Source organism: Engystomops pustulosus, chromosome 1, assembly GCF_040894005.1.
Source record: "Engystomops pustulosus chromosome 1, aEngPut4.maternal, whole genome shotgun sequence".
Classification (NCBI taxonomy): Eukaryota; Metazoa; Chordata; class Amphibia; order Anura; family Leptodactylidae; genus Engystomops; species Engystomops pustulosus.
The window spans coordinates 212,842,282-212,859,933 of NC_092411.1; the positions used below are offsets into that span (position 1 = coordinate 212,842,282).

General features: G+C 37.5%; 1 protein-coding gene across 1 annotated transcript in view; it reads left to right on the top strand.

Moving 5' to 3' along the window:
- Nucleotides 1–17,652, top strand: part of COL25A1 (collagen type XXV alpha 1 chain) — a 311,581-nt gene that overhangs the window by 214,906 nt on the left and 79,023 nt on the right. Inside the window, exons 12-17 of the mRNA XM_072119318.1 lie at nt 3,099–3,143; nt 8,264–8,308; nt 9,611–9,637; nt 10,612–10,656; nt 14,854–14,886; nt 15,689–15,724. Coding sequence (XP_071975419.1) covers nt 3,099–3,143; nt 8,264–8,308; nt 9,611–9,637; nt 10,612–10,656; nt 14,854–14,886; nt 15,689–15,724 — 231 coding nt within the window. The remainder of the gene's footprint in view (nt 1–3,098; nt 3,144–8,263; nt 8,309–9,610; nt 9,638–10,611; nt 10,657–14,853; nt 14,887–15,688; nt 15,725–17,652) is intronic.

A 17,652-nucleotide genomic window follows, 5' to 3' on the forward strand; every position in this document is an offset into this window, starting at 1 on the left:
GTTGGTTACGTAATGTGACCATATAGTTACTTTCCACTTTTAGAATGAGATTTCAGCTACTTGCAGACCTCATTCCTGGAGGCACATACAGAATTTTTCTTTGCAATAAACAATTATATTCCTTTTTCAGATTTTGATCACCAGTTTATGTCTCCTAGTTCTTGATTTTAATTTTATTGTAATTTAAATGAATATCTTAAGTGAACTAGTAGTATGTTCTAAGACAAGGGATGTAGCTATACACCAACTGTATGGTAATCCAAGAAAAAATATATTGTATATAAAGCTGAGTGTATGTGTGTATATATGTATGTCCGCTAAAGGAATCTGCACCTTTGTGTTTACAATCATCAAATATTGCACAGCCGCTCTCTGAAACTCAGGGAACGTCATAGACTAGGTTTTAAATTGACATTTTCACCCCACGCTTTCTAAAATAAACTTATTAACTGCAATATATCTGTTGCCTTCTGAGGCAGATAGCTGAACCTTGATTGGTTAACATTTTGCCACAGATCATTAATATGAACTCTGAGCTTTGATTGCTTATTATAGGCAATAAGTATAAGGTAAGATTAAAAGGCATAGAGACAGAGAGACAGGCAGGGAGAGTGAGAGAGAGACGGGCAGGGAGAGTGACAGAGGCAGGGAGAGGGAGTGTAAGAAACAGAGAGCGTGAGTGAGTGACAGAGACAGGCAGGGAGAGGGAGTGACAGAAACAAGGAGAATGAGCGACAGAGAGACAGGCAGAGAGAGTGAGTGAGAGACAGAAACCAGACAGGTAAAGAGAGTGAGTGAGAGACAGAAACCAGACAGGTAAAGAGAGTGAGTGAGAGACAGACAGACATAGAGAGTGAGAGAGAAACAGACAGGCAGGAAGAGTGAGTGAGTGACAGAGATGGGCATGGAGAAGGAGTGACAGAGAGACTAGTAGAGAGAGAGTGAGTGAGAAGGACTGGCATGGAGAGTAAGGGACAGAGAGACAGGTAGGGAGAGTGAGTAAGATAGAGGCAGAGAGAGGGCGAGAGACAGGCAGGGAGAGTGAATGAGAGACAAGAAGTAGAGAGAGAGTGAGAGTCGGGTAGGGAGAATGAGTGAGAGGCGGGCAGGGAGAGTGAGTGAGAGACGGGTAGGGAGAGACATACAGGTAGATACATAGATAGATATGAAATATTTTTGTTGACCAATTCTATTTTGCTATAGCTAAGAGCAGTTATTTACTATCCCAGGAAATGCCGGGATCTACAGCTAGTCTAATAAAGTTGTGTGTATGAGTTGGTGTGTAAGTATGTATGTCCGCTAAAGGAATCTGCACCATCGCGCTTTTCACCAAATTTTGCAAAGCCACTCTCTGTGACTCAGGGAACACTATAGACTAGATTTTGAACTGAAATTTTGACCCCACAGTTTCCAAAATAAAATTACTAACCACCATATAGTAGCCAATGTTTGCTGCTACTTTGGCAGTTAGAAGATAAGCCGTGATTGGTTGCTTTTTTGACACATGTCATTAATATGAGCTTTGATTGATTTCTATAGACAATAAGTATAAGATAGCTAATGTGTAAGGTAAGGTAAGATGGATAAGGATACAGAGATAGGGGGAGATTTAACAGAAATGTCTGTTCCAGTTGCCCATGAAAACCAATCAGATCAGCTGTAATTTTATAAATAGTTGTGGGAAAATGAAACTTGAGCTCTGATTGGTAGCCATGGACAACTAGAATAGTTCTGCTCTCAGACACTTCTGATAAATTTTCTCATGGAAAAAGTGACAGTCAAAGGCAAAGGCAGTTAGAGATAGAGACAGACAAATACAGAGATAGAAACAGACAGAGAAAACTGGAGACAGAGACAGTTAGAGACAGACAGAGACAGTCAGAGAAAACCAGAGACAGACAGACAGTCAAAGACACTTAAGGACAGAAATGGTCAGAGATGGTGACGGTCACTGTCAGTGATAATCAGAGACTGAGACAGTCAGAGACAGAGATGCCCAGAGACCGAGATGCAGTCATAGAGACAGTCCGAGACAAAGACAGTGAGACACAGAGATAGTCAAAGAGAGAGATAGATACACATAAAATATTTTTTGTTAACCCATTCTATTTTGTTATAGCTAAAATCAGTTATTTACTATCCCGGGCAACACTGGGAGCTACAGCTAGTTTCATTATACAGTTGGAGTCTCTTTTGAATTCCAAAATAGAGGAGTCTTTATATAAGGTTACCAACCCATGCATCCAAATACAGATGATCTGTGGAATAGTGTGCATTGCCTAAAAAAAATGCTAATAAAATGTGTAGCATTAGATAGGTGTGACATATTCCAGCTATTTTTTATAGAAGCTTATCAAAATTAATGTTATGTGTTCCTCACCTTTTTGAAGATACTTTATCTTCAAGGGGGTTTACAAGAAACACCTTTTATTCTGCTGCTTACTGTATCGTCTATTATCTCTGATTTGAACGTTTAGTAGCTATAAACTCCAGAATTTCTTGAACACGATTTTGGAAAAAATTCTGGCCCTTAAAAAAAAGCAAGTTACAAAGTACAAGTTGATGCTTCAGTTTTTATTGCTGTATTAATATATTTTGCTAGTTACTAATGATTACAGTGTAGCTACAAACTAGACAGTTCCTATTTAGAAGTCCCATTGACTTTGGACTCTGTATATAAGATGGCGGCTGATGGCTGGTTCAAATAGCATCTTTATTTATTAAATTATTTTACTGTTTTTCCTTATAAAGAATGGCGGAAAAATATACAAACTCTTATACCTCTAGCATTACCCCTTTCATCCTAATTGACTGTAAGCTCTTGCGAATAGGGCCCTCACTCCTATTGTGCCATATGACTGTGATCAGTAATGTAATATTATATTTGTATATGTCCTCTATGATTTGTAAAGCGCTGCGAAATATGATGGTGCTATATAAATAAAGATTGGTCATTACTTTTATGCATATAGACAGAATGTCTAACAGATGGTGTAATCAATAAACTATATATGATTATGTTTACATTACTCTTATCTGTACCTGTATTTGTTTGTAATAGTTTGCAAAAACATTATCACTTTGTTGTTTTCCTTTAGGGTTCCACTGGAGATCCTGGCACACCAGGACTTGATGGGGAGAAGGTAAAGAAAAGATTTAGGAGGAGGAAAAACAGTAGACTGGCACTCACCAATGTTCACTTCCTTGATCCAGTGTTTTTACAAAAACACACAAGCAAGCCAGATGAAGCGCCACGAGCGTGAAACAGTGTGAAACTGTCCCTGCGTCTTTCCCTCCCTGTATGCAATCGTCACTATGAATTTGTTTTTGTAAGTATGCGTCAATAAAACTGGATTAAGGAAGTGAACATTGGTGAGTGCTGGTCTACTGTTTTTTTCCTTCTGTCACTATTGGACTTGCTTACTATTGTTGAACCAGAGCACAACCACTCTTCATTGCATGCCTGTGTTGACAAGCTGGATCGATAATAATAGAAATAACTTGTGATTGTCAAGCATACTGAGTAGTGCCATGCAGTTAGAACATCCTTCTTCTGTTTTCACAAGAAAAATTTTTAATTAAGTATATGATTCACAGTTATTATTGTCTGTAACAATAATAAGATGTCTCAATCTGTCTACGCCAGAAAACTGTAGTAATCTGAAAGTTTTAGACCATTTTTATGCTATTTTTCGACTTCTCTGGAAAAGAGGCGTTTCCTCTGTAAAAAGGGTGTGGCCGTGCCAGGTAATAGCCCACCATTAAATTCAACATTGTGGGGCAGCCAACTAGACCAACTAACAGGAGGTGCAAAGTACAACCTGCCAGTCTTATACTGCACCTGATTAATCATCCAGCATCAGACACAATGGTTAATCTGGAGCAACAGAGAACTGTCTAGTCCTATTCTACACTGGTCTAAAGACCAATACATTAATACATCTCCCAAAATGTTATGGTAAGAGGGTATTGACATTTGAAGAAAACTGCTTAGAACCTACAGAAGTGTGGCCATAAAGTTGGACTTGCTTTAGCATTAGTGAGGGGTAGAAATTTATTCAGGCTTGTACTGCCGTACATTTTCCCCCACCTCCACATCCATGCCAAGTATGCGTGAAGTGGAGTGGCACTGGTTAGAGCACGGCCATGTATATAGTTGTCTAGCCACACTGCCATGTGCCAGTTATACTAAGAGACCAGTTAACCACAAGTGATCAATTCCCTCTAAGGATTATTCCCCAATGTTCCCCACTTTGGGGGGCGATTTATCAGAAGTGTCTGAGAGAAGAACTGTTCTAGTGGTTGCCCATGGCAACCAATCAGATCTCGGCTTTAATTTTTCCATAGATGTTTTAAAAATGTAAGCTGTGTTCTGATTAGTTGCCATGGGCAACTAGAGCAGTGCTGACCATTCTGATGAAACACCCCTAGAAGTGAATGTAAAGAAAGTTAAGCATATGGTTAATTCTATTTATTAAATTTATCAGACATATACAAGTTTACTACAATCTATAATGAATTTATCGTATTCCAAAGTCTAATCTGGTGCTCTTTAAAAACAATCCCTTATTCGTCAATCATAGATTTTTTTCTGAGTTTTCATTTATGTCTGTTAATATAAATATTTAAAGTAATAATGTAAAACTAATAATGGTAATAGTGTAAAAAATGTTACTCGTATGTATACGTTTTACTTTATATTACCTTAAAGAAAAGCTGGTGACAGAGGAGACATTTTTGGCCCTTTAAGATATTTGTCAACTCAAGGCTCTGTTAAATCCAGCATCCCCTAAAGTGTTCTGCTGAATGCCTAAATCACTTTGAAATATGAGCCAAGAAGCAAACCTCTCCCCTTGCTGACAAGGAGAGGAATAGTGAGCTGATTTGCTCCTTAAAGCTGTAGACAAAGCCAAAATGTTGTGGCTACTGTTTAACCGCAGAGGAATAGAGACAAAATGGAGTGAGGGCCAGCAGTTCTAGAAATCATGAGCTGTCTCCAGAATGTAACACAGAGCAGACCACTGTTCACTCGCTGAATAGGTTAACGTTATTGTACATACTGGTTAATAACCTGGTAAATAGAAAGCAGAAATGTAGCATAGACTTAGATATGCATGTTCAGGTTTAATCATCCTAACCAATATACTGCACATAACTGTACATTAATAGGTCCATTAGGACAGTATAAATTGATCCTATAGATCAGTGATGGCGAACCTATGGCACTGGTGCCAGAGGTGGCACTCGGAGCCCTTTCTGTGGGCACTCAGGCCACCAGCCCAGGACAGAGTTCCCCAAACAGGACCAAATCCATTAAATCTTCCTGCAGTCCTAGGCAACTATTGAGATGCTGCTGTCAGCGCTATTTTAGGGTGTCACTTCATTGACTGTTTGGAACTGCTTGAAAAGTGAGAAGGTTTTGATAGAACTGCATTATCTTTGTGGTCCTCCAGCTGGACAAAACCATTCTTCCTAAACAGAGAGACCCTGGAGAGAAGCTACAATGATAGTCTGAATTTGCCCACCTTCTTTCAACTGTATTGGTGGCCTCAGTTCACCGATACAATTAAAGAAGCGGGAGAACAGGTAGCAATAAGTTGCTGCTTAAAATGGCACGTTGGCACATCAGGGTAAATAAGTGGGTTTTGGTTGTGGTTTGGGCACTCGGTCTCTAAAAGGTTCGCCATCACTGCTATAGATCATTTACTTCCTTTATGAAAGATTGTGGGGGTCCAAGTTTGTGTTATATTGAGTAGTCGTGGTGTAGACTTACCGTTCACTGACAGCATTCCCTCTTTGACTGTGCATATAGAGCTAGCTGACAATCACCGATAGAAGTGCCTACTCAACATAGAAAGAGCATGCATTCAGCTCCTCCTGCTTCATAACATAATGCAAGGAAATTACACTGCATGTTCCTGGTGACAGGTTCCCTTGGTGATAAAAAAAAAAAAAATTAGGAAAAGGTATATCTGTAAAATAAATAATAAGTATGCTCACTTTTTAACCAATTTTGCATTAGTAATAGTATAGTAGTACAACTAAATACATGAAACAATAATTCTTATCAGGGTAAAGTGCTTCCTTGTTCTCTAAGCCTGACTCTGGGCTACTCATTTGACTAAAGTTTGTTGAAAAGTCAAATACGTTTTAACCATGGAGAATAATTTTATATAACATAATTGTATATAACTTACTGAATGTATAGAAGAATGGGATTAATAATAATGGATGTTGGGGGATCGGTTGCTTGTCGCATAAAAGTCAATAGAATATTAAAACAATTGAGATTTCCAATCTGGTTACCGCTAAGGCTTCAAGGATTCTATCCAAAATAATCAAACGTTTATTCACTATTCACTATTTATTCACTATATTGCAAACAGGGGATTTATGCTATTAATGTTAATACCCATTGTTTTGTAGAGGCACCCAAACTTTTGCACCCAACAAAATAGACAAATGTATACAAATCTTCAATAACCTAACTCTATAACCTATTAAAATAGAAAAGAAAGTCTTTAAGTATATTATATATAAAAATAATGTTTTCAGTACATTTTACAACATTATAATTTATAATAACTGCGTGTTTGGATTTCGACATTGATATCTTCATGCAGCAGGCAGTGATCATATAAAACCCTAAAGCCGTCTGCTTGGATTCTTAGTTGATATATTTTTGGCATGTTTGTAACATACGGAAGAAGGGCCTAACATCTAAGCTTTGTTCCTACACAAACGGGTAGGTCGAGTATATTGAAGTATTACGTCCTTGCTTCCCCCACGTGAATAATATATAATTGCCGTATCGTGTTACCACAAGGAAAGCATTCATTGAAAGTTAGGGAAGAAACCGTCAATGAAGGAAAATGCTCAGACACAATTGTTAGCCAGCTGGGAAATGTTTCTGAGAATTCTTGTCTAACTTCTCTTGGCTTGTAGAAGCTTTCCGAAAAGAGAGAAACTAGATTTCTTGCTAAAGGTGAAGAACAAACTGAAGGAAGACTGAAATTAAAACCATAGCTCTTGTCTTCCAGCATTATATGTCTTGCAGTCTTAGGGTTCCTGCGTAAACACTTCAGCAGCAGACTCTGCTATTTCATCTTCCTGATAATTAATCATTACCTCTGTCTGAACAATATGACAAACTTTAATAGGTAACGAGCAGCAGAAAGACCCCGAGCTGAGATATCAATTACAAAACTTTATTAAGTGTGCGCTTTCTTAACATTGACTTGCTGCAACCCATCAGAACGCCACCTCATCTTCATCAGCACCATGACAAATGGAAAATCAGAAGTTCAGCAAGTATGTTAGCACCACCTTACCTAATAAACTCTGTAGGTAACTCTACTCCCAGCATTAACATCTAGGAGACCCCACTAATGCTGTCTATCACCCTATAGCTATCAAACCCATGCACTCTTAGAAGTACAGGCATAATGTATTAAATTTCCAGCCAAAATAACCCTTACATAGATTCTGATTACAGCGATGATTGTAAGATTCTGTCATCAGTATCTTCCTGTATGGTGGGATGAATAGGCATATTCATATAAATCAGGATGACAAATTTATGTTTCTGGTGACCTCTGTAACAACCCATATTATAGTTCTGGAGCATATTCCCCAGGTAGAGAAAAAAATTGACATGCCATAACATGGTCCTCTACTGTAGCTTTGTATACCTGTCATTTTCGAGACATATGTAAATGTTTCTTGTGTTACATTGATTTATTTACATACAAAATGATTAATACAGGCCCCAGGCCAATGTATTTGGGTTTTACAAAGAATCTTAAAACCTACATTGCTCAATCTTATAGGGAGGTGTTTTAATGCTACATTCAGAACTGGAACTCAATTGCTTGTTGATAATGTTGACACAATGTAGTATAGATTAAGTGTTTAGATAGATAGAAGGGAGATCTCAACATAGGGTATTGTGATTGCTGTAGCCAATAACTGACTATTGTGGGTCACTGTTAAAGTTACTGAGTGCCTGTGTTTTGACCAGAAAATTCGGAGTAGTGGGGAAATAGGGTAGCACGGGGAACTCGGCAGCAGGAGGTTTGTGCTGTGACTATTATTTAATTTAAAAATTATTTTAATTCTACATATATCAGCTTTTTACTTGTATTGATGTCTGTGAATAGGAACTAAGTTGACCTGAGACTCGCTCTCCATAATCTTTGCCATTTATGGCTATGGGCTTTCATTTAAAAAATGTGACTGCTGCCTTTCATTTCCTTCTGTCTAGGGGGATCAAGGTGCACCTGGATTAGATGGCATTCAAGGGATAAAGGTGAGCAGCTAAGACACTGCCTGCAGCTGAAGAAAGCAATATTATAATTACTGTAATGCTATTGTGTTGTCACCTGTAGGGTTGATATATTCCTATGACATGTCTGCTAATCTGCTGGAAATCAATCCAAATACATGTCTTGTCTTATCATACATATTCAGTATAGAAATTCTGTACATGTCCTGATCTTTTACCTTGATTTTCCTTTCATGTGTTTATATAGCCAAGACAATTGCTGATTTTGTAGTGTATGATTTTACACTTTTTGAATGGAAAAAAATGTATAAGTGGACTTGAAAGTTGTAGAGATAATCTGATTATTTTGCCTTTGCTTATTGATGTTAGAGGCATTTATACATCATCATTTAAATCATTGTTTTGCTAAAAATCTCAATATTCATGTTTCCTATTAATGTAATTTGAGTTAAACTAATAATTCTGGCCTGAAATAATACAAAAACACATTGCTGCAGTTCTCTCTTGTAGAAGTTCTGCGTAGAACGCAGTAAGCAGCACTGAATAAGCGCTATGTAGTCAACAGAGGCTGTGTCAGAGCTGCTGCTACTATTGAATGACATGATATCTGGTTATCTTAAAGTTAATCAGAGCTACAGTTTTACTTTTTACTTACAGTACAACTTTTAATAAAAGGGCTGTACAAGGACAGGAAATAACAACCTGATTGGTTATGGTTTTCAACTGCTGAGACCCCCAGCATTCCCGAGAACAGAGAATGGGAGGTCCCTTTCTCACGAATGGTTGGAGTAACAAGTTTAGCATTAGTATAGGAATATTGGAAATTGCCAAGGACATTGCTCTGCTATCTCAAGCACTCGCATAGACAGTGATTTTGTGTGACGGGCTGCTGAGTGGCGATGGATGGCAGAGAGGGCCCTCTCTATGTAGAGCCATTAGTACACCACAGTCTAAGGGGTTAGACAGCTAGGATCAGAGTATGTCCCATCTTTGGTGTTAGTGGCACTCCTTGGCTGTGATAACAAAGTCATGTACATCGCACAGCAGGGCCCTTTGTCCTTTATCTTTGTCCAAAGAAGTGCCCATAATTTACACTGTAAAAACCTCATCCATCAGTTATTAAGAAGTTAATAATACTTGTAATTTATTGCTTTCAGACGGAAGTCAAACACTTCCCAAATAATTTAATCATTCAGTGGAAGGAATCACAGTTTGTTTTTATTCACCTTTCTTTGGAAATTAAACAAAATTATAATTTTAAAGTGTGTATATTGACCTTGCCATAAATATGTATAACTGTGAAAGTTTATCTTTTTATTTGTATAGGGTGACCAAGGAGAGAAGGGGGATAAGGTAAGTAGTAGCGTAGATATAGAAATATCCTCATAGAATCCATAATTAAACATTTATGTACAAGTATATCTACAAATTAATGGAGACGTTTGCCCCCGTCAGAATTCTGGATCCCGTAAACTTCCAGATACCTTATGCCCTAACTTTGCAGAGCAATAAAATCAATGCCAGCTGCACATATAAATCATATTTCCATCTTTTAAGGACTATGTAGATCACAGAACATAAATTCATCACATCACCGCAGAGATGAGACGTCCACTGATCACAATTCTCACTACTATTTACTGTATGTTTGGTTTTGCTTCATCAACACATGTTGTTTATGTTTTTATGATTTACAATTGAGATTTCAGACATAGACAGACAGACAGATGATACTGAGAAAGATATTTGATTGAAAAAGATGGCAACATAAAATGTCATAACAATCATGCCAATGTCTTGAGATCACACAGACACTGGTAAGGCTGTGGTTTACTCCTATGACCTTTCATTAGATGACATGTTACTAGGCTGTACATAAAAGAGCTATTCTTCTTCATTATTTTGTAATTTCCAGGAATCTTTAAACAACAAGCACTAATCAGTTTTGTTTATAACAAAAATATTTTATTTTGGTGAGGGAGATATAGTTTAAGGGATAGTACAGACAAATAAATTGTCATTATTACAGCTTTTCTGGATTTTTCTATTGCTGTATTAGCCATGTCAGATTTCCAATGCTTATACAGTATGTCATCTAGGAGAATTTGCGTCTCTTCATGGCGTCATCATTAACTAGTAATATATTTCAGGAAGGTCATTTTGACAACAATTTTACATATTATATATACAATTACCAACTGATAAGTTACTACCTACAGAATGTGATGCTATGCTAAAGCAAGGGCCTATGGTAAATACAATATACATTAAAGTATATAATATGTAGAATTGCAGTAAAAGAGTGTTTTTTTTTTTTTTTGCTGCAGGGTGACTTGGGAGAAAATGGTCCTAAAGGTGAACCAGGAGAAAAGGTAAAGCTCCATCTTGCTCTGATTGTAGTTCATCTAAAGCATATACACATTGTTAAAGGGAAGGTATCAGCAGTTTTCTTTTTTAAAACCAGATACCTAAAACTATCACTTTTTTCTAATGTATTTTTATTTTCTGTTTAGATTTTTTTTCTGTCCATAATTATGCGGGTTGTCAGCTTACTTGAGCCCTAGTGACAGCATATAGTGACAGAGGGGAATTTATCATACGTCAAGGCTTGTGCATCGGCTTATGATAAAGTTCATGCCCCTGTTTCCTGGTGGATACATCAAGAGGTGTAGACCTCTTGATGTATCTGTCGGGTGCTGTGGCCAACATGCTAAGCTGACATATTTTTTTGCAAAAACTTTAATTTACACACCTTGATAAATCTTCCCCACATGCTTTCTCATGCACTTTTCTTTTGCTGCACCTTCTAATGTTTAGTACTGTAAGTTGGAAGAGTTGTGTTTTTGTTAATCTTTTCTAAAGTAACCAGAAGACTAGACTTCACAAGATGTTACATTTACTAAAACTTATAACAGGATGCAAATGGACATTTGAAAGGTAGAATCTGGTGTCCGTGTACAAAGTGGTGGATGTGTTATGTTGGATCTTTCATAAAGAATTGGCATGATCTCTCGACACCCACTTGATGAGCTTGACCACAAACTTGAACTTCTGGATGTATGTTTAAGAAACAGAAACAATGTAATTACCCACAAATGTTTTCTAAAACATTGTATTACTTATCCTTGTCTAAAAAGGTTTTGCCAGGTTTTACCCACAAATGTTTTCTAAAACATTGTATTACTTATCCTTGTCTAAAAAGATTTGCCAGGATTTTTCAAACAAAACAGGATTTTTCAAATAAAACACCAATGTACAAAATAGACTAGACTTTGATCATAATGAAAAAGTCATGGTTAGATGGAATCAGCTGTGTACTTCACATAAAATGAAAATATTCCGGTTTTGAAGATTTCAAACTACAACAACTAGAGAAGATTTAGGCTAGGGCTTCTAGACAAATTATGGCTACATGGCCTCAGTGCTTCCCTATGGGGATCATAGGAATTTTGACAATGTTGAAATGACCACTTCCATAAAGATCTAGCTTTATCAGCTAGAGTGGCCTTCTTGACGTTGATGATACCTGTTTATATTTTGGTTACTGTTTATATTCTGGTCTTTCAGTTTTAAATGCTTTATACTTCTGCATATCTCTGCCCAGTTTTATGTGCAAAGTGCTTCAAGGGTTAGTCCAACTTAGAGACAATATGATTAAGCAGTTTCTACTATCATGGATGGAATAGTTATTTATTTAATTTAATGATATGTCATTTCTAGGACATACCATAAGGGTGAGGCTGGCAGTACAAATACTGCACACAACCAATGTCATGCCGACCAGTGGTGCCAAATTGTTTAACAGTTTAATATACATCTATTTTACCTGCAAAATCATGTGGCTAGTGCACCTCAGGAAGGAGTAAAGCTTTGGCTGAGTTTAGTTGCCACATAGTGAAGTGGACAATTCTATTATTTGCTAAATTTTATTTTGATTAGGACCTCTTAATGCTAAAGAGAAACAACACCCTTTTATAGTTTCCTCCAACACAAGATAATACAAGTAAATTTTGTAGTTTGGTGTCTTATATATGTGAGCATGTCAGTAGTTCCAAAGGCAACAAGACTTGTGATTAGTCGGTAAGAAAATATTCTTCCTTAAACGGTATTACTAACTGGACATTCACATTTCATTTAATTCATCTGCATTATACTCTCATTTCTACATTTGAATGTTATTTTAAAAATTGACCTGTGTGGGGATAATTTCCCATGAATGTAGTCATATGGTCCCCTAGAGTTGGAGGCCTTTGGATATGACCACTGCTGCTGGAGAGATTACAGACAGAAACAAATTGTTTTTGCATATGAAATGGCCGGGAGTTGCTGCATGTTCCACAGGCGTCCTGTGATATTGAACACTGAATTGAGGTGATTGCGCACTGCTGCAATGGTGCATTTGTGGCCATCACTGCCATGACAACATGACTACATTTATGGGAAGTTCTCTTCATACGGGTCCATTTTTCTAATAACATGTAATTAAAGGGGTTGTCCGAGAGTTATGAAACAAAAATAAAGATATACTTACCTTCCGACGCCCTCCTGGTGTCCCATTCTACAGTCGCTCGAGTCAGCGCGCCCTGTAAACGAACATGACCACCGGAGCAGTGCTGGATTCAGCTTCTGGCCGAACCCGCCAACCATCCGGCCCGCATTCACAGTGCTGTGAATAGGGAAGGGTGGGCGTGGCCGGCCCCGGCACGCCGGAAGCTGAATCCAGCACTGCTCCAGTGGCCATGTTTATTTACATGGCGCGCGGAGAGGAGCGAAAGCAGTGTGGGACACCCAGAGGACATCGGAATGTAAGTTTTTTTTTTTTTTTTTTTTTATGCAGCCGCCTCACGGCCACCTTTTGTTTTTTTTCATAACTCTCGGACAACCACTTTAAAGAAATGTATGTATATGGTAGATGAATAAAATTAAATATGCATATCCAGATGGGAATACCCTTTAACATAATTTCCTCTATGAAGCATTAGAAAACCAGAGGCACACAAAGGTACTGTATGGCCCCATTGGGTACATGTATCTCTCAGGCTAGGCAGGGTTATAATTTAGACAATTGCATGACACTGCCAAAGTTTATTAAAGTTTAAATAAAATTTATGTTTTACTTTTTTGATTGTTCCTTCTCCCTACCGATGTTATTAATACCAGTCTATGGGCTTTGCTCATAGGCATCTAATGATATTTAAATTATAAGTATTTCCTGCTAAGTTTTCACAGAATGTGTCATGTATTTTATCTACAAAAGTATTTGACACTTTGAAACTTGTGGGAGGACCATTAAATAGGGAAAATGTACAAAAACATTAGAAGAAAGTAAAACATGTCAGTATTATAAGTAAGCAATTCTTCGTCTTATCCAAGGGGCCTCTTGTCATAACTATATGTAACCAAAGCTTGCCAGTATTTTTTTTCTATTATGTGCAGGTCATGTTTATTCATTATTTGAATAGCAAAAATTATGGAAAATATGGATTCTTTTGTTATGGCTAAATAATTAGCACCGCTATGGAAATCATTGTAATACTTAGAGTTAAATTAAATATTCAATTAAGTCATGTAGAGAACTTTCCCTTAGAATAAAAAAGCATTTCAACTCACAAAATAATGGGAACTGATAAAACAATAATGTACAGCCCCCGGCCTTCGCTACCCTCACATGTAATCATTTCACAGCTTGTGTCATTTGCATTTATTTTTTTAAGAATATCGTTAAGACCAATTATTGTTCAGCAGGAAATTACATCTGACTGCCAGCATGGTTCCCAGTGCGCTCACAAATAAAGGCCTCACATGTTAGGTCACTTTTCAAGCTTCCTGAGCAGTGATTGCATCGTATTAGGTAGTATACAAAGTTACATCTCTGGGCCATTCTTCATGAGAACGCCATTTATTCTTGTTATTGTTATGTAATGGACCATTGGACTTTGATGGGCCATTGAGTTTTCATCTACTGGTAAATATTAATCTTACGTTATCAATGGAGCAAATGCACATAAATATTGACGCCTGGAACTTTTTACTTCTAATGGTCTGTGGGTTTTGTCTACACTCAAAGCCATTTTTTATGTATTTTCAAGCTACCATATGTCAGTGTCTCTTCCATGCTTTCCTAAACACAGGCCCAAGTAACTAGAGTTTTCATTGCATTTTTTTCACTGAAGGGCTATAGTTACATAATTCTTGTATCATTGTGCTTGGAATGGAAAGCATCGGGAGATTTATCTTGAGTGTCTTAGTTCAAAAATCTGTTCTAGTTGTTCATGGCAACCAATCAGAGCTCAGCTTTCATTTTCCAACAGCTGTGTATAAAATTATTGCTGATCTCTTATTGTTTTCCATGGGCAACTAGAACAGTTTTACCTCAGACAGGTGGCTTTTAAAAGGTGAAATAGTTGGTTTATAGACATCAAGACTATTAAGGCATAATTTTTTAGATGCCATTAGCTAATTAAATCACTTTTTATTTATGATTATTTTAATAAGTGTATTACCAGCTGATAGTAGTTTTCCTTCAAAGATATTCATAATTTCATCATGTCTTTATTTTATATTTTTAGGGAGACGCTGGATCATCTGCTGCTGGCATAAAGGTTGGGTCATTCACTTTCTGAACTAAAGAATAATGAATATCACTATTCTAATTATATTTCACAAAAAGGCAGCACTCCCAAATAGTGAAACGTGTTCAATGGTTCTTTTATTCAACCCAATTCAACATATGCAAATTAAAAAGCAAATGTTTCTGAGGCACAGCAGAGTCACAAAGCAACATTCCCAACGGATCTACAAGTGGAAGGCATCAAGGAGCAAGACAGCGAAGATGCTGATCAATATGTATAGCCACTCCGTGGTGCTCAACTTTCAAAAAGGAAGATACAAATAAACATAGCGAAGAAAAAAGCAGTGGCACTCACTGCTCAGATTGTTCCCTGTGGTAGTGCGGAGAGGACACCAACCACGGCAGACGAGGGGCCTTTCGCGCCTAGGCTTGAGAGTTGCGCAAAACGGCCTGTTGCCGTGGTTGGCGTCCATCCCGCACTGCCACATGGAACAATAAAGTCCACTTATATTTCATCCGAGAGTGCCACTGCAGAGTGCCACTGCTTTTTTCTTCGCTATATATACTATTTTAGGGACAGGCAAAAAGAAAGTATGTGGAAACGAATTATACTCAGGCAGTATTACAAAGGAAACATATATATGTCTGAAATATATAGTGGACCACTACAAGGGTGAATGTCTTTATCATAGAATTCACACCTTAGTGGTGGGGGAAACCCACCCCAAACTTCAGTAAGCTGCTAAAAGACCGGGCTAAGAAACCTCCCTTCTCCACTCCAGTATTTTCTGTATGTTTTGATTACGGTATGTCTTACGCTGTTTCTGTTACAGGGAGAACCTGGGGAATCAGGCCGTCCAGGACACAAGGTATGACTTACTATGCCCATGTTTACTAAATATTTAGGGTTTAAATATTACATTTTTAAATTGTGTATTTCTGTAAAATGTATATGAGGGCATAACTGGATATATTGCTGGAAATTCATTACATGGAATAACCTTTTTTAAAAGTAATACAACTATTGCTGTTACTGTCACATGTTTTATTCGACCATTCCTGTGTATATGGCTTGCATTGGATTTTAAATGATCTAACCTACAGCACGGCTACAAAAGCTGCTATGGCTGAATGCTAACACAGCATGTTTAACTAAGCAACAGCATTAACTTCTGTAAGGGACAATGTGAACCGTGTTTGATTAATTGTTCTCAACATGCATCGCTTCAAGTATCTATTAGTAACATTGACCAATAAAAATCTAGTAAAAGCAACCCTTTATATTACATAGATATTGATGTTTGTATCTCTGTCTGGATAGTAATGTTGTACATAGAAACTTACTAATGAACTATCCAGTTAAAAATGTTCCTTGGTATCAAAATCATAACACCATGAAAAGACATCCTCATGTCAGACAAGTCTTATGGGAAAAGTAAAGACCGCTCAGTAGTAACTTTCCATCAGCAACACCAGGTGTTCCCAAGGCTTGATACAAATTACATTTGCTGAAATAGAAGTTGTGAGGTCTACTACTGACTCCTTGCAGCAAATCACAAGATGAAGTGGTCCATTCCGTCTACCCCTGAGGCTAGTGATAGGCTGTAGAGGGCAGGTGGCATATATAGGCATGTCATCATTGACTGATACAATGGGTGATCAAGTAGCAGAACTTTTTTGTCTATTTAATTAAAATTCCAGGTTTTGGTGCAGGTTTATGAAGCAACTTTTTTTGTTGACTTTGAAACCAACCAATACCTTCATTAGCTAGAAACTAACAGCTTTGTGACTGGATTGTGCTGAATAAAGGGGCTACATAAGAGTTAAAGATTATGGATCTCACTTGACCTGGAAGTAAGAGAATATCTGCATAGAGCTAATGGGGAATATTAATCAACTGTTTTCCATTATTTCCAAAACCACACAAGCCATTTAATGCCTCTTAGGGTTACATTTACTAAGGGCTGTGCATCAGTTTTCTGTCGGACTTTGCATGTTCTTTTCAGGTGTAAACTGCTTGCACAAGTATTTAAGAAGCGTCTGCGCCACATTGGTGTTGCACGCGGCCCTTTTGTGGCACAGCTGCACTTGTCTTCATGCAACACAAATTAGGGGGCATTCCGGTGCTCAGTTGGACCGTGTGCCAGATTTACCATGCGAAGTCTGACTGAATTGTATTACACGCCTCATGTTAAAAGTGCACCAAAAAAGCAAAGTAATGCAGTCAGCCGAAGTAGTGCAGAGGGCGCCAGATTCATGAAGAACTTGCGCCAGAAATCCTGAATCTGGCGCACCCTGCACTATACTTAGGCAAACTGCATTTTGTACAGTTTGCACTGTTGTTAGTAAATGTGCCCCATTGTGTCGCTGGTAAATGTATTACTCTTTCGTAATGTGCAAGGTCAGAAGTCCAAAAGAAAGTCTTAATGCCAAGTCTGTTCTCCCCTGGTGTAAAAACTATGATGCACCAAAATACACAACATGAACCACATTCAGTCAAAGCTACTTTGATAAATCTAACGTTTAATAACATATCCATATACCTGTGTTTTTTTTATAAACTTAGAATAAAAAATTAGAATATGGGTGAGGACATTCTAAAATATTTGAGTGCTAAATAGTAAATGGAATAACTGTTTTTATAGTCAATAAATTGGAATCCTCATCTCATAAAATAATAGAATATTGTTAGGATTTGCCATTATTTATGATCAGCAGGGCTCTGATCTTTGTGACTCCAAACAATTCTAAAAATTAAGCGGCTGTAGTTTAATGATAACCCTTTATGTTAAGGTAC